The 22,804-nt window shown below is 43.6% G+C and overlaps 1 protein-coding gene and 1 long non-coding RNA gene across 4 annotated transcripts in view; one reads left to right on the forward strand and one right to left on the reverse strand.

Moving 5' to 3' along the window:
* Positions 1 to 22,804, reverse strand: part of CACHD1 (cache domain containing 1) — a 93,243-nt gene that overhangs the window by 3,878 nt on the left and 66,561 nt on the right. Inside the window, exons 9-26 of one of the 3 annotated variants that reach the window (XM_064664963.1) lie at positions 21,731 to 21,964; positions 19,291 to 19,440; positions 18,641 to 18,764; positions 18,020 to 18,137; positions 17,020 to 17,188; positions 14,571 to 14,713; positions 13,600 to 13,781; positions 12,027 to 12,137; positions 8,941 to 9,063; positions 7,267 to 7,366; positions 7,040 to 7,156; positions 5,587 to 5,747; positions 4,505 to 4,591; positions 4,175 to 4,291; positions 2,909 to 3,060; positions 2,356 to 2,517; positions 1,278 to 1,355; positions 9 to 110 (exon numbers count right to left, since the gene is read on the reverse strand). In XM_064664963.1, coding sequence (XP_064521033.1) covers positions 9 to 110; positions 1,278 to 1,355; positions 2,356 to 2,517; positions 2,909 to 3,060; positions 4,175 to 4,291; positions 4,505 to 4,591; positions 5,587 to 5,747; positions 7,040 to 7,156; positions 7,267 to 7,366; positions 8,941 to 9,063; positions 12,027 to 12,137; positions 13,600 to 13,781; positions 14,571 to 14,713; positions 17,020 to 17,188; positions 18,020 to 18,137; positions 18,641 to 18,764; positions 19,291 to 19,440; positions 21,731 to 21,964 — 2,430 coding nt within the window. Of the gene's footprint in view, positions 1 to 8; positions 111 to 1,277; positions 1,386 to 2,355; positions 2,518 to 2,908; positions 3,061 to 4,174; positions 4,292 to 4,504; positions 4,592 to 5,586; positions 5,748 to 7,039; positions 7,157 to 7,266; positions 7,367 to 8,940; positions 9,064 to 12,026; positions 12,138 to 13,599; positions 13,782 to 14,570; positions 14,714 to 17,019; positions 17,189 to 18,019; positions 18,138 to 18,640; positions 18,765 to 19,290; positions 19,441 to 21,730; positions 21,965 to 22,804 lie in introns of those variants that run through there. The other 2 variants (XM_064664964.1, XM_064664965.1) reach the window with 2 other exon arrangements.
* On the forward strand, positions 20,573 to 22,070 carry LOC135419011 (uncharacterized). Its single transcript, XR_010432775.1, has 2 exons — positions 20,573 to 20,635; positions 21,588 to 22,070. It is a non-coding gene; the product is annotated as an uncharacterized LOC135419011 (long non-coding RNA).

Below are 22,804 nucleotides of genomic sequence, written 5' to 3' on the forward strand. Positions count from 1 at the left end.
GGCCTTACCGTGGTCGCTCTCGGTGCCGGATCGGCCCCAGTAGCGTCGCCGGCGCTCGGGGCTGTGCGCGTGACGCTCGATCACTGCCGCGATGAACCGCGTGTTGCTGACTGCGGACACACAGACACAGCCGGGCGTAAACCAAGGGTCTCACTGAGCAGGGAACGCACTTTCTGTAACTAATTCTTCTGCAGTACTTCTTAAAAGAATCACAGAATCTGCTGAGCTGGAAGGGACCCATAAGGATCATCAAGTCCAACCCTCAGCCCTGCACAGGACCATCCCCAAGAGTCACACCAGGTGCCCCAGAGGATCATCCAAACACTCCTGGAGCTCTGGCAGCCTTGGTGCTGTGACCACTGCCCTGGGGAGCCTGTTCAGTGCCCAATCACCCTCTGGGGGAAGAACCTTTTTCTGAGATCCAACCTAACCCTCCCTGACACAACTTCAGGCCATTCCCTGGGGTCCAGTCACTGGTCACTGACAGAGGAGGAGTAAAGAGTGGTGTTTAAATGTGGAACAGATCAAGATCTAGCCAAACTCATTCACCTTGGATTAACAGAATTTAGAGAATTACTGTGCCAATGCTTAAGAACCTGTGACAGCACTGAAAGCTGACTCAAAACAAAACTAAAAGGGACGTGGAGAAGCAGTAGATGCAAGCCATGAAGCTCAGAATCCTTATTTTTCCATCTTTGAGTGTTGACACAGTTTCAAATCTTGAGTACTGTTTTAGTGAGGGCCCAGAGAGAGGAATCTGGTCTGACCTTGGAGCTCTCCTGGAGTTTAGGTGGACCAGCTCAGCTTACAGCATACCAGGATCATGTAAAGTGCCATTTTGACTAAATGGCAAAAAGCTTTGGGCATCCAAAATCAATGCAAAGAAGATTTACTGCCAGGTTTGTTGGCCATACTTGCCAGACTTGGCTTCTGCTTTCCAAGGCTGAACAAGGAGAGTTTTCCATGCCCTGTGCTGTCACAATGGCAATTTTTAAGCTGATCAGAGTTACTTCTGGAAGTGGTCATGACCAGGGGGTGTAAGGGGCAAAGCTCCTCCACACATAATGGAGAATAATCTTTTAAAAGTGAAAAATGTCATTTTTCAGCAAGAGACTAAAGGTGCACTGGATGTTACAGTTTGAGTTAAAACACTGTTCTGTCATTACTACTGTGGCTCAGCACAGGGCTTCCTCATATATTTTTAATTCTAGAGTATTAAAAAACAAATGGCTCCTTTAGTTTAACATTTTTTTACAGCAGAGTGGTTTGGTACTTACTGATTCCTCTGTCTTCATGGCTGTCATCGTCCCTCTCGTCCCTATCATTTTCCAGGTTGGACATACGCACTGACATTTCTACACACCATTACAAACAGAAAAATGCAACTGTTAAGAGAAAAATTTTGGATCATCTTACTACCAACTGTCACCCTGGCAACAGAGTGGGAGCACTTTGTGTGTGAAGAGATGGTCTGAGCTGGGGGTGCTCTTTTTCCAATACAGATGGGGCTGGGAATACCAGGAAAATGACACACCCCACCTCCCCCTGAAAGGAACCAGCTTTGAAGTTCTGAAGAAAGTTGTCTGATTTAAAACAGAGCTGGGGCATAATCAAATATAGAGGTAATGAGCCCTGATCACACTTAGAATCACAAAATGGTTTGGGTTGGGAGGGACCTTAAAGATCACCTCCTTCCAATGCCCTGCCATAGGCAGGGACACCTTCCACTTGACCAGGTTGCTCCAAGCCCCATCCAACCTGGCCTTGAACACTTCCAGGGAGGTGTTCTCACCCTTATATCTTATCTTTCCACCAGTATCCCTTCTCCCAACACAGTTTTCTCTCAGACTTCAGTGGTTTTATCTATCTACGCACAGACATTCCATGAGCATCACACAGACCAGAAGCAGGAGACACAAGTGAAAAAAGATACATCCCAAACAGACCAAGCAAAAGGGTGTGAAAACTGTGTCACTTCCAAAAGCAGCACTGTTGGGCAGAACTAAATATGTGCAATGGGTCTGCTGTGACAAGGGGCAGAGAGTTGGGAAGGTGGGATTAGCATTTGAGCTCCGGAAGAAGCTTAATTTATCTCCCTGAGCAGAACTGCATGTTGAGGGCTTTGAGCACTCCTTGGGCAGCAGCAGGTCTGGCTGCACCCAGGAGAGGGCAGCAATACACAGCACCCAGGGCCAGGCCTGGCTTCTCCATGGGCTCCAAAAGTGAAATAAAACAGGGTGAAACATCGAACCGAAACCAAGGGAAGAGCTCGGGGATTGCTTTTTTGGATGGGTTTTTGTTGTGTTGGGTTTTTTTCAATTCCCAGCCTGCTATTTGTGTCTCCTGAGTGCTCACCCTGGGCAGCCAGCGGGGACATGTGCTGGTGGCTCCGGCGGTGGATCTGGTGCCGGTACGCGTACACGGCCAGGACAAGCACCATGATGCAGCCCATAATGCCCCCAGCCACTGGGCCCACTGGGGCACTCTTGATCATGTTCAGAGTGATGACTTCATCTCCTAAAGCAAAAGGGACAAAACAGAGAAACCCCCCCACCATAAATGCTCTGCACAAAGGTTTAAATCAACAGCATGAAAGATTAGAGAAGCTCTGAAAGGGCTTCTGGGTGCTCAGCTGCACACACTTGGAATAGGAGAAGAAATTCAGAGAGGATACATCTTAAAGGATACATCCTAAAGACAGGCACCTGTAGCTACACATCAGTATTTTCAAAAATGTAATACCAACAACAGGCCTGATTGCTGCTTCTTTACTGCCTGAGGCATTTTTTATGCTGATTTATCACTGGCCCAAGATATAAATGTCATGTGAAGCATGTTCTGCACTGACAGTGCATGTTATGGAATACAAGCAGTTAAAGGCAGCACCTGCTCAGAAAGGCCAAGTTACCTATTGCTCCCAAGTCATCCACATACGGGCTCTTGGCTCCTACAATGCCACCAAAACACTCCTTCTGAGGGGCACAGTAGGACTTGTCCAGGTGGGTCTTCCCATCGCTGTCCACCATACACCACTCGCAGTCCAACACTCCAAAGCAATCCCTGAGCATTAGAAACCAAAGAAGAGACAGTTACTTTCCAATCCAACGCCTCTTGTTTGCAAAGCTCAGCCTGTTTGGGAATCACGAGACAGAGGGAGACCAAAATCACCCCAAAACCCTCATGTACGTAATGTTTAGCCAGAAAAAACTTCCATGGAAATGCTCAAGTATCACAAGGGAAGTTACACAGGGAAGCTGCATCTCCAACATGCACCTTCAAGTCTGTCTGCTTTGTTTTTTTCTTCCATCACTCAGCCTGAGCAAAGGGAGAACTCCTCCTTGTAACTCCTGCAATAAAACATTTCTCAGTGTGGTGAAGTCTGGCCAATTTTTTTCTGCAGCCTTTGGAGGATGGAAGAAAGGATTTGGGAAGTCTGGTCAGAGCATGACGTGTTCTGGCCATCTCAGGTGCCTGGAGACTACTCAGAAGTAGCAAAAATAAGCCCTCAAACTTCTCCACACAATGCCAGGAGCAGAACCTCATTCTGGCATCCTACTTTTTATTTCCTTCTGTCATGGTTTAAGCTCAGAAGGAAATTAATCTCGATGCAGCTGCCCCCTCAGCCCCCCCTGCAGTGGAATGGGGAGGAGAATCAAAGTAAAACTTGTATGTTGAGATAAGAACAGTTTAATAATTGAAAATAAAGTCAAATACAATCATTATGGTAAATAATAATAATGATAATAAAAAGGAAAGAGGTGATGCACAGTGCAATTGCTCACCACCCGCTGACTGACACCAGACCCCTCCCTTTCCCAACCCAGCTCGGTGCCTTCCAGGGCAGGAGGTTCCATGGTGTGGAATATCCCTGTGGTCAGCTCAGGTCACCTGTCCCAGCTATGCCCCCTCCCACTGGCAGGGCATGAGACAAGAAAAAGTTCCTTGACTTGGGGTAAACACAACTTAGCAAAACCCAAACCATCAGTCTTATCAACACCATTCTCATTCCAAATCCACACAGCACTGGAACAGCTACTGAGGAGAAATTAACTCTACCTGGCTAAAACCAGGACACTTTCTCTTTTTGTTTTCTTTAAAACATGTGAGGAAGAGCTATTTCCACTGGATTATTTCCACAGCAGTGTGTTTTGAGGGATGGAGAAGGCCAGCTTACCCACTCTCTGTCCTCTGGTTGCACTGGGTGTTGATACACTGTGGGAGGGCATCCTGCAGGCTCGGGTCGATGGCTGTGAACGTCATGGGCTCCTGATGGACTTCACAGCTCGGGTTTCTGGAGTGGGGCAAGAAGCAAAGCCATGTATCACAAAAGCAGGCAAAGTATAATCAGTTAAAAACACCTCCTTTTCCAGTTGTATATCATCTGCTTAATTATACTAAAAATACTGCCTGTTAGATGCTGTGTCACCTGTAAGTCAGCAGGACACGGCAGTGATTTGTTAATTAAGGTGGTCCCTGCTGTCCATGGTTGGGGATCTGCTCTCACCTGCTCTCAGCGTTGGTCAGGTTGCCGGTGCACTCGTTCACCTCCAGTGGGCACTCACAGGGACACTCACACTCGTTCTGCTCCATCCTTCAGGGGCAGAAAACACGCAGAAACCCCATCAGACACTGCATCAGGATTTTAACCCCGCAGCACAGCTCTGGAACAGCAGTTCCCATGGAGAAGGCTGTTAAGTAACCCTTCTCCTTCCCCAGGAACAGGGATTGCTCTGTTCTGCACTGGGACTGAGGACAACGTCATGACAATTGCCTCTGGAATTCCAAAAGCAGGAAACCCCTGGCCAAGCCTCAGATCTAGATGGAAGGATCCCTCTTGCCAGTGCAACAAACATGTAATGATAGTGTAGGCAAAATCTTCTGGATCCCCTTAAAGAAAAACTATGTCAGTCCACATAAAATCATGGACATTAATATGCCAGAAGAAAGGGCCTGGCCAACAGGAAACTGCCTCTGAACCACTAAATTTCTCAAGGTCTTTTAACATTACCTATCCAAACATCCCAAATTCCTCGTGAAAGGAAGAGGAGGGACAGGCACTGATCTCTGCTCTGTGGGGACCAGGGACAGGACCCCAGGGAATGGCCTGAAGTTGTGTCAGGGCAGGTTTAGGTTGGATCTCAGCAAAAGATTCTTTCCCCAGAGGGTGGTTGGGCACTGAACAGGCTCCCCAGGGCAGTGGTCACAGCACCAAGGCTGCCAGAGCTCAAGGAGTGTTTGGATGATCCGCTGGGGCACGTGGTGTGACTCTTGGGGATGGTCCTGTGCAGGGCTGAGAGTTGGACTCGATGGTCCTTATGGGTCCCTTCAAACTCATATATTCTGTGATTCTGTGATCTCAAGAACAGACTACCCTGGTTTAAATACTCTGACAACCTGGTAAGGATTAGAGGTACCCCAAGTCCTTGTGCCTCTTACAAAGAGCACAGGCAAAGCAACTATTTTATTTTGCCTTCAGTTTTGCACTGATTTAGCTTATAAAATAAATGAGTTTTTGTAAACCTTGAATCAAGGAGGAGGGAAGAAGTGAATTCCTGGACCAGCCTGTTCCTTCCATGCCCTGCTCACCTGTGGCAGTTGAGGCAGAGCCTGTCCACCATGCTGCAGGCACAGAAAGCCAGAGAGTCACAGGTCTCATTGACGATTCCCACGAAGGCATTAGTGCCTGGGATCCTTGTCAGCCTGTACTTGGAGCAGTGACTGCCGTGCACAAGGTTTGTCAGGTCACCCTGGAGAAAAACAAAGAGTGTCAGTGGTGTAAAACGTTGGTTTAGGGAGCTGAAGACTCTCCCTCTTCCAAGGAAACACAAATGTGTGGGAGTGTCAGCTTCATAAAAGTGTTCATCAACCTGTTGAGTTTTGCTTCCAAGGTACTACTGGGTGAAAAGACTTTGCTGAAGATAGAAAAGAATATGATTTCCTTGTGAAGATTACAAGATATGGCATCAGCAGGTGACATTTCACTCCCTCCCATCGTTTGCCAACCTGTCCCCACTGCACCAGCCATGGCTGGGTGACCTCCACAGAGGCTCTGCTGTGACAGGGAGGTACCACCACCACATGCTGAAAACTTCCTGGCACATGTGCCATAAAAACTATACCCCAGCACTGTCCTGCTGGGATCAGACTCATTCCTGATTCCTTTTTCCATGCCACTGTCTGAAGTTTTTGTACCAACCTCCGCAATTTCCTTCACAATAACACACTTCCTACTTTGCATTTCAAGTGTGGGGAAAACGTTTAAGCCTATCTGAAAATGTTTAAGCCTAGCTGACATAAATCAGTGTATTTGACATGATTTTCAAATATTTTTGACACTTATTTCCCACCACCTTCTCTCGGTAACAACTGAAAGGCATTATTTCAAGAGCAGCTTCTCCCACAGAGCTTAACATCTTTGGAATAATTCTGGAGTGACTTTGCCAGCATGGATGTGTGGTGCTGTGAGGGATGACAGACCCTGGTTTAGACCCCTCAGTGTGGCTGAGCACAAGAGAAAGCTCACACACAACTCACAGGGACCACAAAACATTCAGGATTCAGACTCATAAATGATACTCTGTGAATGCTTACCTACATTGCACCAGTAAATGGATTTATTTGGACCCCTAACAAAAAGATAAGTTAATAAAGACCTCACAGGAGGATGTGACACTAGTCAGAGCTGGAAGCCAGAGGTCAAGTCAGAGGATGCAAAGCAAAAAAATCCAAATTATTGGTGGAAAATCCTCACCCAGCAACAGAGAATTGCCCTTATTTTCATGATGCTGGCTGAGATTGTGCAGACACCAACCACAGCTGGCCAAGGATCACATCCATAAGCCCTGTGTGTCAACAGGCTCCTCGTGTGAGCACAGTTGCGCTGGGTTTGTGTTTGGAGAGGGGAGCAGAGGCCAATCCACACGGAAGGCTGGCTCCCGGCCCCGCCTGCTGATCCTGGCAAGGCTTTGTTTCCACCAAAAGAAACCCAACCCAACCAAAGTACATTCAAAAGCAAAATAAAATAGAAAAACACACTTACCACTAAGCTGGTATTGAATTTATAAAACCGCTGAACTGTCCTGTCACTGAAGCTGTTGCAGAGGTTTTTCTTGACGAAGTTTGGGTGGTTCAGGATGTCGTTTGCTACCAGAGGCTCCTAAGAGGGAAATGTGGGACTTTATGCCTTGGAATCAGACACAAACAGCAGCTGCTCTGCAGCTCAGAAATTAGAAATTATGGGAATAAACCGAGGAAAAGGAGCCAGACCTTGTGTGTGATGTGCTGCTGCTCCACAGGCGCATGTCCTTTGGGATCGATGAGGGTGGGATGTGCCACGAGGTACCCCCTGTCCTCCATGATGAAGCACCTGTCCACAATGAACACAGTGAGAGCCCCCCATGAGGCCTTCAGAGAAACAGGGTGAAATAAAACATGATCCTCAATTTACAGCCAGAGGAGGAACTTTTAAAGGCTTCCATGTATGAAAAGAACAGGGTCATCAAACAAATTCACTGCAAAGTGTCTCTAAAGAGTGTGTCGGGTATTTCCCTGAAGCTTTTCCATCTGTTACTCTTCCAGCGAGCCTGGACCATCACACTTGGAAATGAAGCTGATTAAAACCAGAAAGGAAAACCCATCAGTGGATTGTCTGATTGGGGAAGATCCAGAAAGAAATGAAGCATAACAAACTTGGAAAGCTTTAACAGTTTATTAATCTACTATGTGACTAATTAAACAGAGCTTTCACACTCCCCTTTAATGACCTCCTGCTTCAGAATTCAATTTAAGGGGGAGATAAATCACTCCTTAAGTGTACAGAGCAGTCAGGAAAACTTGGAGTTGGGTTTTTTGGGGGGGGTTTGCATTAGAAAGCACGTAGTAATGGTGTGTTTTCCCTTTTTCCTGGAAGATGCTGTAGGAAACAGGAGAATGACTGGGCTCATGGTGACCCCAGAACTCTGCAGAGAGAAAAAGCTTAGTAGAGATACTCTAAAAAACCCAAACACCTGCATTCACCCAGAGGCCAGAAGCATTAGATCTATATTAGGATGGTCTAACATTGAACAATATGCTCGAAATTCCTCATTTAGGGAATGTAGGAACAGAATAAAGATCTGATCTTGTTGATTACCAGTTGTTTTTTACTGGGAGGGAGGAATGCCAAACCAGAAATCCTGGTTTATTTTTCTTATACACCATAAAGTATATAAAAAAATACCCAAACCAGAAAAGAACTGGGAGGATGACAGAAAACCACTTCCCTTCCCAAATTTAAGGTTTAAAAGCAAACAAAGAACCAACAACAATGTCCAAACCATGTTATCAAATCACTCCAGAGCCAAACCAGAGTCTACCCCACCCCCCCCCACGTGATTTTTCAAAAAAGGATAGAAAGGAACAACTAAGATACACAGGGATCTGAATGAAATTAGATACTCCAGATGAAATCAGACCTCTTCTGACTAGTGCTGTGCTATGTATTTCTGAGGAAAAGCTAACAAAAGTATATTTTAATAACTATAGTTAAAATAACTAAAGATACTGTATCATTATTACATGCTCACAGTAACTAAATAGGTAAAATTAAAACAAACAGAAGAACTGGGAAGTGTGTTCATTTAATAAAGAATGTTTTTTTTCCCCCAGAATTTCAGTGAAGTCTAAATATAACCAAAAAAAAAATAAAATCAGTTATCTTCTGCTTTTATAATCCTGCAGACTGTTTACTTAGCTGATGGCAGTTTGATCTTGAATAACAAAAGCATCCATGTAATCTTTATGAGAAGGACAAGTACAAGTTTTACTCAAAATCAGAGAACACATACTGAAAGTAACAGAATCTTTGAATAAATTAAGTTGGAAAGAACCTCTGGGTCATCTGGTTAAAGAAAAAGAAAATGAATACTTTAGATATTTCCTGCCTGGCAGGAACAGCTTTACCTGATTTTGTTCCCCCCATCTTGGTTACAAACAGGCAGCAGGTCCATGAGGACTTTGTAGAAGTATCTCAGGGTGAAGTCAATGCCCATCACTGCCACCGAATGTCCTGAGGACATCTGTGCACTGCAGAGAGGGGAGGAAAAAAGGGGGAAAGGCTTTCAGGGCTGTATTAATTAATGTTTTAATTAATTAGTGCTCTGCTTGAAAGGGGACTGGCTTCCCTGGCACATCCACACCTCCGTGGTGGATGAGCTCACCCTGCTCATGTTGGAATGGACAGTTGGAGCAGCTGTGAAGGAGGGAACAGTGAGAATCTGGGAATTTGCTGCAAATCCTCAAGTTTCTCCACATAAATTCCTCTTCATACAACCAGCACGGGGAGTAGGCAGGAGACAGCCCGGGACTGGATCACACCCTTCTCCCCACAGGCTGTTCTCCCTCCACTCAACATACACCCCCTACCACCTACAGACATTTAATATTTAGGAACATAAGTTAGGATTAAAAATTGCCCACCCTCACAAATGAAGGCAGGACACAGTTCCTGCATTCCCAGTACCCAAATCCCCACCAGCTGGGGGGGTTACCTGCACCCTCCTCTCTACTCAGCCCCCAGGTGAGGACCTGAATGTGAAGCTGCCATAGACATTGTGCTAAATCCCTAAAACTCCAAAGTGTAAGAGGGATTATGAATCTTAGGCAGAAAATAAAGGAAAATAATACTTATTAGGGCAGGTTATGAAAATGATCATACAATGGGGTTATGTGCAGCAACCTGCAGCTGGACTGAGTGAGGAGGGAATTTCTCTCTCCTCCATTTTCAGCACCCAAATTCTCCAATTTTTCTCCCTGCAGGACTCAGAGGACACAGCCAGACCAAGTCCCCTCTCATCCCTGAAGGACACAAAAGGATCAGCTCCTCCTCAAATCTCAGGGCATAATATTTGCACCTCTGTGGACCTTACACTGATGACCAAGGAGACTTGCTACTTTTCAAAATTTCCTTTTCTACATAATTTTAACTCTGAAGACAGGAATAAAAACGTTCTGAAAAAGATGATGTTGAAAGGCACTGCTGGACTATACAAAGCAGAGTTCTGGCAACCCCTTATCCATGTAAACCCAGCTCTGTTTACTGGACTGGAGTTTGTTTGCTTTTCAAGAGGTACAGTGGAGATGTAGTCAGATCTAATTTGTAGGTATATAAACATAGATTTTAAAAACCTGCATTTAATTTATTGTTAACATAACCCATTTCGTGGAGAAGGAAAGGGAAAAGGATGACAGGAAGCAGCACAGATACATTTAACTGTATGTGACAGGGCATCAAGCTCTCAAGTTCCTGCTCTGTCCTGACAGACGTAAAGCCATAAGGAAGGTTGTAAATATTTGAGCTTCATTTTTAACCATTAAGTCCTTCTGGTTTGCTGATACCAACTGTATTAAACAACTTCTTACATAAATCTTCTATTCCAAGCCTCTAAAAAAAGAAGTAAGATATACATGACACGGGAATGAGAGGTAAGTGTCAGCTCCAGACACACTGATGTTGGTATTTAAACCCTCCCAGCAGTCTCTCATGCCAAAATGCCTGTTAACGCCATGGATTTCTCCCCCACCCCTCTGGATTTTTAACTCAGGCCTCTTTGGGGATTAGAACTGCATGTGACTATAAGCTTCAGAGGTCATATTTACCCAGGAATCACACTCACATCTGCCAAACTTTGTTTAACCGTTCTTTAATCATGTTCTAATAACCCACATGAGCTTTAAGTACTTAAAGCCAAGTAAACCATCTCCTGTTAGATAAAAATCAGAATTGTGATTAATTGCATTTCTCTACTTCCAAAAGTGCTTATTTCCCCTCAGTAAATTCCTCTGTGAGAAGCACCACGAGGGCTTTGGAGTTGATAATGCTCCTGCCAAAACACACAGGCAGATGTCCCGTGGTGGGAAATCCCACAGAGGGCAGAGGAATCTCTGGGAAGAGTAGAGAGGCAATGTCCCATGCTCTGCTGGCTTTGAGATCTGTGTTTGCCAGTACATTAGAAGTACTTTGTACTTGTGGGCTTTGGATGGGGTGTGTGCAGAAGCCACAGTGAAAGTCTTACAAGAAACAACGTGTAAAAATCAAAATTAACTACTCTTCCTGAAACTTGGCAGAGTTTATGATAGAAATGTTTGGTACACGTTCTGTAAACTGGCCTCCTTTAAACATCCTACATCCCAAACCTCAGCCTTAGGGCCAGGAGGAAACTGGGACAAAACCAGTCTGGTCCTCCAGGAAAAGGTCATTTCAGAGAATCACAGAGTATCCTGAGTTGATACCACAAGGATCCTCCAGTCCAACTCCTGGACTGACCCCACTTCTCCTGCCAAAATTAACTTATCAACATCTGTTGTGATGGTCCTTCAGCTGTATGTGGGGTTTGACCCCAAAGGCACCCTGTTCAGAAAGTCCTGGATTTAAACAGCCCAGGTAGAGCTCCCCAATTTCTGGAGTATGGACAGCTTTTTAATTAAGCCCATTTGTGGCCTGACTTCTCTTTCCTTTTGGATCTGCTTTCACTTCTTATTCCTTTCCAAACATCACCCTGGTATTTACAACTTCAGAAGTGTAAGTGTGAGTAACTTCAGGAAATTTAGAGATTAGCAGCCCTGATGGAGAAGCATTTAACTACCAGCAGAGAGGGAACACATTCCAAACTGCCTAAGGAAAGCAATCCTTCTTCTCCTCCCAGTTCTTGGTCATGCACACGTGGTATCTTATCTCATGTTCATCCACGAGCATGTTCTCACTAATCAATCCCTTTTTTCTGTAGGCTGTTATTATTCTGTATTATGCTGTATATTATATGTATATCAATAAAGCTACAGAATTTATATATTCATATAGGATGTATTTTTCACAGTATTTCAATATACTATTGACACTGGATCTATACAAGGTCAGACTATATTGCACCAAAAGCCCTTTATTCAGTTCTTGAACACACAGGAGTCACCCAGTATTTTTCTCTCCTACCCAAGTCAAATCTTGATAATTGGGAATCTTCTTGCCTTACAAAACCTCCAACACCATTTACCTGGAGGAATGGACTGTGTGGCTGATGGTAACAACATAACCAGCCCCTCCAACATCCAAGTAGGGCCCAGTAAAGGTAATCAGTCCTGGATTAGCCACTGCATGCAAGTACCTAAGAGAAGCCAAAAGAAATGTTCATAATAAGTGAAAAATGATTACTGTAACTTTAGGACAGTATCTTTTATTTTGCCAAAGTAAACAGACACTGAATTCTTCACACTGTGAACAATGTCCCACCAAATTAATGTTTCTTAATATTAAATAAGTATTTAAGCACAATTAGTACCTAAACCAGACCAAATGGTTCCCCAGTACATCCAACTGCATTAAAAAAAGCTCGATTTAGTTCTGCATGCAAATATTAATGTAATTTTAGACATTTGTTCCCCAGAACAACATCTGACTTAGTGCCAGCAGAGTCTCACACTCAAAGCAAACACTGGCAAAATTATTATATTGCAAAATGAAGAGAAATGACAGAATTGATGCAAGAAAATGCAGAAATATGTCAGACAGTGATTACAAATTACAATCTCTTTTAAAACTCACTGTCAGCACAAAATAAGCCACAATCACATCAAATATCTTCCTACTGTCATAAGAAAGTTTATACAACTGCTGGAAACACTTCTGTGTATGAAAAAGTGATTACTTAGCTTTTCTCTACCCTAGTGCATCAATCCATGAGCAGCTTAACTCACTTCTACTTTATTCCCAGTGTTTTCCTTGCATCTTCTTTCCAAAACACTACAAATTTGGCTTTATATAAAACCCAAGACACCATTTCATGCTGCAGACAGAGTTTTTTCAAACCATGGATTAAGAAAGTCAGTGACATGTAAAAGAAAATCCAATTCAAACCAAATCCCAAAACAATAATGAAAATAATTTGGGAGCTTTTAAAATGGAGACAAGGGATTGCAAAGGTAAATAACCTGAAGAAAAGCTCATCAGGAACTATGGGCAGGATTATTTCAGGGAAAATACAGGTCAGGAGAGCTGCCAGAGGGTTGGGACTTGGTGGTGGCTTGTGTTTTCCTACTGTCACACTGTGGCAGCACCTGGCCAGGTCTTTCCCACAAATCCCACATGCTGGAACACTCTCCAAGCCCTCTCCGGTCTCAGGCTCCCATCCCAATGTACACAACTATTTGCCCTAATCAGATGCTGGTGCATAATTAACACCCAGAGCAAATCCCTCCTTTAAATCAGTGAGGAAACCCACTATAAACAAACAAAAAGACTAAAATATTTACAACCAAAAATGGCCCAAGGAGCCAAAAACACTCCCGAATCAGCTAATCCCTGAAGGGGTTGCTCATTTGCTGAATATTTATGTTCCCATCTGCCATAGCTGGGATCTGCAACACAAACTACCACCTAAAATAAAAAGGGTTGAAATTAGAACCAATAAATGTTTTAACTGGCTGCACTTAAGCAAAGTGCTTAAGTACACGATGGAAACATTTCGAGTGAAATGAAAAAAAAAAAAAACCCCTCAGGCTACGAAATCAATTCCAAATATTTTCGTTATTGCCCTGCAAAGCTTTGATAAAGGGACCCTAAAAACTCACCATTGTCTCCTGGTGGGATCAAATGCTTTGTCCATGAGGGAGCCGGGGTAAATGCGGAGCACCCCATTGGGGGTTGCTATGTAACGGCGCACAATGTAACTGTTGAGGCCACTGATCTCCATCTGTGTCATCCATTCATCGGTGCCGTGACTGGTTGCCATTACTTCATTCCTGACAGAGAACTGCAAAACAAAGGAGAGCTGGCAGGGTTCCTCCAAGACTTGCATGAAAAGATAATAAGCTGCTGGCGGGGCTTCCCCAAGAGCCATCGGAGATCATCTAAACTCAATTACTTGGTTAAAGTCTTCTCACACCACACGGATCCGGCACATTCCAAGCAAAGGAAAAGCTTGTTATTATGAAATATTGTTGTCGTTATCTCTGTGGCTTTTAGAGTTTGTTTTCTCATTTCAAGTAAATATAAATAATGCTCTGCTTGCACATAAAATAGGAAACTTCTCGTTTATATGCTTAAGAATACAAAGATATTTCTGCTAAAAATTTACTGTGGCTTTAGTTTTTCTAGGGTTTGTTTCAAGAGCTGCTTATCAAATTTTCACACTCGCTCCTCCTGGTGAATAAGTCCTCTTCCTCCTCTCTCCATTCTTAGATGAGATGCTGGAAATAAATTCCTCCCTGTGAGGGTGGTGAGGCCCTGGCACCAACCTGTGTTTCCCACTGCCAGAGAGCAAGGTTAGATGGGATACTGGGAAGAAATTCTTCCCTGTGAGGGTGGTAAGGCTCTGGGACAGGTTGCCCAGAGAAGCTGTGGCTGCCCCATCCCTGGAAGTGTCCAAGGCCAGGTTGGAGCAACCTGGTCTAGTGGAAGTGTCCCTGCCCACGGCAAGGGGTGGAATGAGATGGGCTTTAAGGTCCCTTCCAACCCAACCCAGTCTGAGATTCTGTGATTATATAAAGGTGTGGGACATGGTGACCCAGGTCTGCCCAGAGTGGTGACCCCAAGGCTGTACCTTGAGGCCGGGGTTGGCGATGAGCCGCGTGTTGTCGCTCAGATAGGCCGTGTAGTGCTCCACCATCCGCTTCGTCTCGGGCTGGCTCAGGTGCTCGTAGGGGGAGGAGAAGCTGCCTGCAGAGAGCATCACTGTAGGGCTTTCTAAAAACATCAAAGCATGAGAAATTTAAGGATGATGCATTACACATGTTGCATTGCACATGTTGCATAGTGAAGACATTGGTACCACAAAAGGGTCTCTGATGTGGTGTCCCAGCTGAGGACGTGTGGAAGGAGTTATACTGATGCACTGTCCACTCCTCCGCCTGCTCCTCCACTCTCAGGTCATTGTGGACTGTGAGTGAAGGCAGGAAATGTGAAGTTTTCCACCCAAACCAGAGCACTTCCTAGCACAGTTGTCTCCCCAGTCACTTGAGTTGCACATGAACTAACTTTCCTGCTTCAAAATACAGAAGTCACAACATTAGTCCACTTACTCTGATCTCCGTGTGTTATCTGGTATTTCAGTGCCCTTGTTCTCAAAGTCTAAACAGCTTCTGAATTCCTACTTTTGGAAAGATTACAGAAGCTGTAATCTTTCCCTTAAGGAAAGATTTTATGCTAAAGAAGAAGACAGTAATTATCTGTGTTTAGGTTACATATAGCAGAGGAAAACGAAAATGAGCATTTTCAGTCCCAGACAATGAACAACTGGAGAATTACAAGTGCAGAAGAGGCAGCTCCCCAATAAAAGTGCAGCTGCCTGGAGTGATTTTCAGAACAAATTAGAAGGCAAACTTTCATTGCGCAAAATCTGCAAAACTAGGCAGCTTTTTCTTTTTAAAAGGAGAAATGGTCATGACAATGCAGGGCTGAAGGTTGAGAAGGTCTTTTATGAATATTTGACCCATGGAACCCGAATTCCCTGTGAGGAATGGTATCTAGAGGAAAAATTTCAGTGCGGTCTGTGAAATGTTCTGCTTTTAGTCACATTCCTCTAAAACATAGCCCCATCCAGCAGCCATGTGTGCTGCAGCCATCACTTACAAACTTCTGCTTTGCTCCTTCATCTGCTTCCCAGATCAAATATTCTGATGGGGTTGCGTTTTGCTTGCATGAAGTTTTTCCACTTGACAGCTTAGTACTGCATTTTTTGGAGATTTTCCATTTATATCTTTCTGGATATAAGATAATCAAGACTAGGCACCACATTAAAGAAAATGAAATCTCTGCATCTTAAACAAGTGGCAAAGCAATTTCCATAGGTTTGTCAAGTCCCTCCATAACTCCTCCAGTCTAATCTCAGTTATATTGCAGGGCCACAAATAGCTAAGGAAAGTCTCACAACTGTGCCACTAATCCACCAGGAGACCTTCAAACCCTGCTACAAACAAAAGCACTTAATTCAGAATTTCTTATAATACAGCACAGATTTTAGCAAACCTCCCAAGATTAATACCTAAATATTAAAGTTTGCAACTTAGGATGTTTATATAAAAAATCCTCTATGTTCTTAATATAAATTCTGGTTTTTAATTTCTCTATCCTTCCCAGACATTAGAACTGCCATGGAGACCCTCCCTCTTTCCAGCAATGAAATGACTCAGGTAGAGCAGAACCAACCACTTCAGCTTATCAAAAGCAGGAATGTTCCAGTAACCTGGGAATTTTTAAGCAGGTAAGGAGGGTCTGGAATCCATCACACCACTGAAGTCCTCATTTCCCCCAACAGGCTTAACTTCTGACTTCAATGGCATTAAATGCTTTTGGCAGTGAAAAACTTCAATAAATCCAAAGTCAAAAGAATGTCAGTCCCGCACAACAGGCCAGGGCTTCATCCTACTTATGTTACTTGTCAGTAAGGTGCTTTACAGCCAAGAGAAGGGGACTTAGCTTAAGCTTGGTGAGACATCTCTCACTGTCCCCACTCCAATTTCTGGGAACTCTGAGCAAAACTCACGGTGCATTTATCTCATACTCTGATGATCTGCCCCACTCATTCATCCATGTAAGTGCTCAGCATTGAGCAGGCAACTATGATCAAGGAAGAGCTATAAGAAGGTAACAGCTGATTGGACAGCCAGCCTTGGAAATAAAAGCCTCTCAAGAGGAGAGTACTTCCAGTGTTTTGTGAGAAGAGTTTTACTTTCTGCTGCCACACTCTGCAGAAACATCCATGTGTGATAAGACAAGAGGACACGGCCTCCATTTGTGCCAGGGGAGGGTCAGGTTGGACATCAGGAGGAATTTCTTCATGGAAAGGATGATCAGGCACTGGAAGGGGCTGTCCAGGGAGGTAGTGGAGTCCCCATTCCTGGAGGTGTCCAAGGAATGACTGGACGTGGCACTCAGTGCTCTGAGCTGGGTGACAAGGAGGGGATCGGGCACAGGTTGGACTTGATCTTGCAGGTGTTTTCCTAAGTAATTCTGGGATTCTGAGGTGGTCAAGACCACTTGAAGAGCCTTACCTAGGGTAGCCAGCTGCTTGAAGTGCAGGCAGGCGTTGGGCTGGCCCAGCAGGTCCAGCCGGTGATAGAGCAGTTTGCTGCTGGGCACTGTGTTGAGGTTCTTCAGCTGCTTAACAGGGATTTCTGGCTGTATCACCACCACACACAGGATAAAGGACGTGTCCTGGACCTGGAAAACATGAGCAAGTCATCAAACAGAAACAAAATGTGGAGGATGTACAGAACTTGTATGTATTGGAGCCACTAAGTTGTACAAAACCCACTTTGCCATAGTTAACACACCAAATAAAAATACTGTAATCTTTTTTTTTTTTTTTCCAGAAAACTAAATAAGACCTTCCTTTTGTTGCTCAATGAATAATTTGTAACACTGTTTTATGGATATTTTTTGAAGTATCGTTAACAGAGGAGAGACTGCAGGTTCACAGTGGATAAACACACACTGGTATTCCCTTTATGGACAGTACAGACAAATGAACTCCCAAAAGTAAGATTTTATCCTTTCCACTCCATGTGTTGCATGTGCCACATGTTTTACTGGTTTGTGTATTTTAAGGACCCTACAATAACCAGACTAGCAAAGCCTGGAGTGTTCCAGCTGCTCTGCAAAGGGTGTTTGATATTAAATGCAACATTACAATATTAGAAAATTAGGTCCAGATACCCTCCTGTGTGAATTTCTGTTAAACAATGACAGATTTAATCTCTTAAAACTGCTCAGCCTAATCTTTTAGGTTGGATTTAACTTAATGCTGTGAAATGATCCACAAGTACTCTCTTGAGTTTGTTGGCACAAAGAAACAGCCAATTATTTCTGGCATCGGTGAAATTCACCTGGATTATATTTAACCTTAAAATTCCATTTTAATCCCAAGGTCAACATTAGTGTTCAGATATGTTCCAAGCTGAAGAAAGGAAGGCTAGGAGCTCTCCTAAAGCTCTTACAACTGGTAATAGAGCTATAAACTGACTCTGTGCCATCCTAGTTTTTTTCCCTTACCATTTTCCAGGCATAGCTGACATTATAGGCTTCTTTTCCAATCTCTCTCAGCTTGTTGACATGCCAAGACAGTGAGGAGTTCACAGGAACTGTGATGATCTGGCTGCCCAGGGGAATGCTGCAGTGGGAGATAAAACATTCAGCATTTTATTATTAAACACTGAGCAAAACTGTTACCACTTAAGGAAAACCCTTCAGCTGTATATTTATAAAAATATCATAAGAATTGAAGGAATTAACTGTTATTTGTCCTTGGTGAAGAAAAGTGTATGTGTGCTGAAAATGCACTCGTGTACCCCCACATTTTGAGCTCACACATACTCTGATCAGGCAAAGGATAAAGAAAAACCCGGATAAAACAGTGAAAAATCTTCCTGACATGGAAGGGAGAGATTAGAAGGAGTATCCCCCAGATCAGATGTGGGAATCGCTGCCTACACACCCAAAGATAAATGAAAAAGTTGGAGGAAAAACCAAACCAGAACTATTGGGGAACAAAAAAATTCCATCCAAGTATTCAGATACTGTAGGAAAAGCAACTCTGCCCTCCATTCTCTTAAAATTCCTCCAGCAATACTTCTGAGCACTGCTCATGTTTGGATTTGCATCCCAGTTCCTCACCTGAGGATGTTCTGGCGCACCAGCTCAAATTTGGGGATGTTCTCATAATGGATAATATCCGTGTGGAGAGGGGGCTCGGAGAGCAGGTAGGGCCTGGTCAGGGATGGGTGCATCAGAGTGTAGCCTAAAAAATAAAGATACAAACCCAAATGTTGAATGCAGTAAAACAACTAAGCCCAGGATGGGTATTTGTAGGGGGAAAAAAAAGAATATACAGTAACTACACAGAGGTTTTGCATTTAACAAATGTCAGTGGCCAAGCAATGTTATCATCAAAGAAGTTGCAAATGAAACACGGCTCAAAGAACTAAGCCATAAAATGAGGTTGGATGAGAGGAAATGAGCTGAACACACATATACACCAGTTCTTCCTCCTTCCCTGCACATACAGAAAAACTTGGATGTCACACATGTAGAAAATCTCATCAAGTGTTTCTGCATCAAACTCCAGGACAGACATTTCAAGTTGTGAAACCACCTGAAGTCTCCAGCAACTCTCAGGCAAAACTAACCAACAACATACAATTAATCTGTCAATAAGTATTATCATTCAGTACTTATAGACTATTTGGAGACATGAGGATTCAGAGTTTCCTTTCAGTGGTTAATGACCTCAGTGGGACTAGAAGGGATTATCTGAGCCAAATTACCTTTATTATCAATGAGGAACGTGTAGGAACCCAAGGAGTCTTGGTAATAGGTGACGTCTTCCAAGATATAGGCAAGATTAACATCCACTCCAACAATCCCCAGCAGCAGGTTCCCAAAGTAACACGGTTTGCTGACAGTCATTATCAAGCCTTGGAATGACAGAAACAACATAAAACCATCAGCAATATTATCTAGTTAATTATTTTTAGAGGGAACAGAGCAGGGACTTTAAAATTTCCAAATGTTACACAATTAAATTTGATGTGGTATTCCTTGCTGGAATATGGACAGGGAAGCTCAGCAGGTTGTCTGTCATGTCTGGCTGTTGATAACCATTCTCCTTAATTAGATAATTTCTGTGTTTCTGATAGTGACCTAAAGTACATTTAATCAATTTATTAAAACACACACCACAATTAATGTTTGGGGGGCTTTGACAGTGGATTACAAGTGGATTCCTTACAGATAAGATACATTTGCATGAAAAGCCAAGATGGCATTTTGTTCCTTTAACATCATTTAAAGTAATTTAAAAAATAGGGGGAGGAAGAAGGAAGAAAATTTGTGCTTGTAAAGCAACAATAGGAATGAATTATTGCTCATCTAATTGCATATTCAGAATATTAAACCTGCTCTGCTTAACTAAATTCCAGTATCGCCATTGTACTGGGAATCATACCCATAATTACACAATGTTTTGGGATGTATCTCACGGCTGAGGTACTTTGCAATACCTTACTACTCTTCTTTCCTACACCACTGCTGTTTGGAAACTCAGCAACTCTTCCCTCAACCCAATATAAAATTCATTTGCATGTATAAGCTTTTAAGTTGGAAATCTTTGCAAGACAAACCTTCTCTGTTGCACCATTTCTAATCCTTCGGTTGCTCAAATTTTCAATTATGCTTGGATATGGCTTTGGGAGAGGGCAACAATACAGCTTAATAACTCAGGTTAGGAAATGCAGGAAGGAGCAGGAGTTCTGACTCAGAAGAATAGTCTTAAGTCTGTTTTGGGACTCAACAGAACCTAAACTCAGCAGCCCTTGAAAACTATTCAGCATAACCTCAACTAATCCTAAATACAAGACAAGACTAAGAATATACAAAGTCCTGAATGAAGAAATACTGAATTTGTTCAATTGTCAAAGCAATATAAAATCACTGATGGATTTCCAGACATCCCTGTGACGTCACATCTCTTCCCAGAGCACTGGAGCAGTGCTAGAAAAGGGTCAGGTGAGCTGCCCTAGAACTAGCAGGGGTACACCCTAAAACTCTGACCTTCCACTGAGCTGCAGGAAGGGCACCAGTCCCAAAGGGAAAGGGATGGCAATTCAGCAGGTATTAGCTCAGGCAGTGGGACCCATGGCTGGGGGTGTGTACAGTCAAGGGAGCTCTGCCAGCACCATGGGAGCTGCTGAACCTCCTGAACCCAAAAACAATCACCCTGCAGTGCAGGCTAACCCTCAGCATTAATTAAACTGTCTAATTTCTGCGTTTCTACACGTCACCCCCCACCTGCTGGTCCACTCCCAGAAGTCTCTACAATTATCTACGCCTTCAGTCTCTCCATTACTGGATGTAGTGGTGAGATCACTGGACGAGTGGTGGAACACACAGTTTTTGTTATCATGGCATCTAATTTTAAGGTATGGATCTTTCCTTTTACTTGAAAATTAGATGCCATGATAGCACCAGCCAGCTCGGGCTTCCTCCTCTGCCCAGCGCTGGGGGCAGACCAAGTGTGCTGGAGCTAAAGGAAGGGCTAAGGATGGCCAGTTTTGGACAATAATTAATAATCTCTCCTTGTGCCATTCGCTAAGCTGGTTTCCATCCCACTCTTACATAATGTGACAGCCAATACCCAGCATTCCCATCTCCACAGCCTGGACACAGGGAATGGATGATAAATTGGTTGTGAAGAGCCACTGCTTGGGGTGCAAAGACAGAATAAAGGGAACTCCAGCAGGAAGGGTGACTCCAAAGTCATGTTGATGGCTCCATAGGAAAGGGAAGCTCCAACAATAACAACATTTTGTCTCTTCCACTATAGGGATTTGGGGATTTGTGCAATCCCCTAAATCTACCTGTGAGACCCCAAGCCATACACAAGTACTGAAATATTGAACCCTGCAATGGTACAGGGTGTGATGGATGTAATTTCAATCTCACAAGACTGTTTCCTTCAAGTACAAAGAATTTCTCTCCACAAATTAAATTACTAATGCTGTGTATGTACACATACATAAGAACAAATTTCACCCTGAGAATCAAAAATTTTTTTCATAACTAGACCTTCTGCAGATGAAAATCCTACTGGAAAAAGGCTTTGAAACACACCTGAGCACATCACTTGGTGACACTATTTGAGAAGATGTAAGCCAAGGGAAGCTGATCCCTTCTGTTTTTATACCCAAATCCAATGTCAGCACTCACCATCTCCCATTTCATCCGAGAAGGGCAGACTGAAAACGGCCTCGTCGATCATCCGGTTGGGGAGGTTGGTGTAGAACCTCCCAACTGTGGTCTCCAGATTGCTCAGCTGGTTCAGGACCATCATGCTGCCCTTGGTCACAGGAAGGGCTGTTCTGTCTGGCACCCCATATTTCACCGAGTTCTGCTCTGCCAGGTCCCTCAGAAAGGCCAGTTCCTTCAACCCTGTCACCCCCTCTGAAACACAGATGCAAGAAACAGAAGGAAGCAGACAAAAGAATTTCCATCAAGGCTTCTGTATCTTACTCCAAATAACTGTAAATAAAAGCAAAGTTATACATCCTGTAGGACTGAAAATACTATATAATCACTATTTAAGTGATAAGGTAAAGTGCCTAAAGACTGGTTTTAGGAAGAGTAATTAGATAACACAAAATTAAATAAGACTGCCTCTCATGTGCTGTTGCACAGTGAAAAAATTTACCATGCTGTTCACATCCCCACTTTAAACAAAGATCTTTTAACAAAGACTTATGTGCCACATAAATCCACAGGACAGCTCTTTGTTCTCCACCGGTGGCTCGCCCACAGAAAGGACCAGGAGCGTCTCACCCACCCTTGGAGATAACAGGCTTTGTTCTTCAGCTTAAACATTAAAGTTTCACATTTTACACAAGTCCCAGGCTCAATTCCTGCACAAATCAAAGCCTTTTGCACGTAGGAGTCTCAAATGAGTATTTAAATTTACAATCAAATCATACATTAGCTTAAGCTTTAGTTTCCTTGGTTAGAGTCCATGTGCAAATATAACAAACAGCCTTTGTGCTGAAAATGCTTTCCTGGAAGAAGCACAGGATGCCAAACTACTGGGAATGTGATTTTCATACTTAACTTCACTCTTAAATTGGGTCCCAGGTTATTAAAGCATTTCAGATTATGTCTGATGTCACATTTATGCTCCCTGGCTAAGGACTTAAACAGAAGTCACAAGTATTTCCGTTCTGCTGCACCAGGAACCAGGGCAGTGGCAGGAAGGTTTACAGTTGCAATAATTATCAAATTTAACTCAGTCTGGTT

This window comes from Pseudopipra pipra, chromosome 9 (assembly GCF_036250125.1).
Source record: "Pseudopipra pipra isolate bDixPip1 chromosome 9, bDixPip1.hap1, whole genome shotgun sequence".
Taxonomy (NCBI): domain Eukaryota; kingdom Metazoa; phylum Chordata; class Aves; order Passeriformes; family Pipridae; genus Pseudopipra; species Pseudopipra pipra.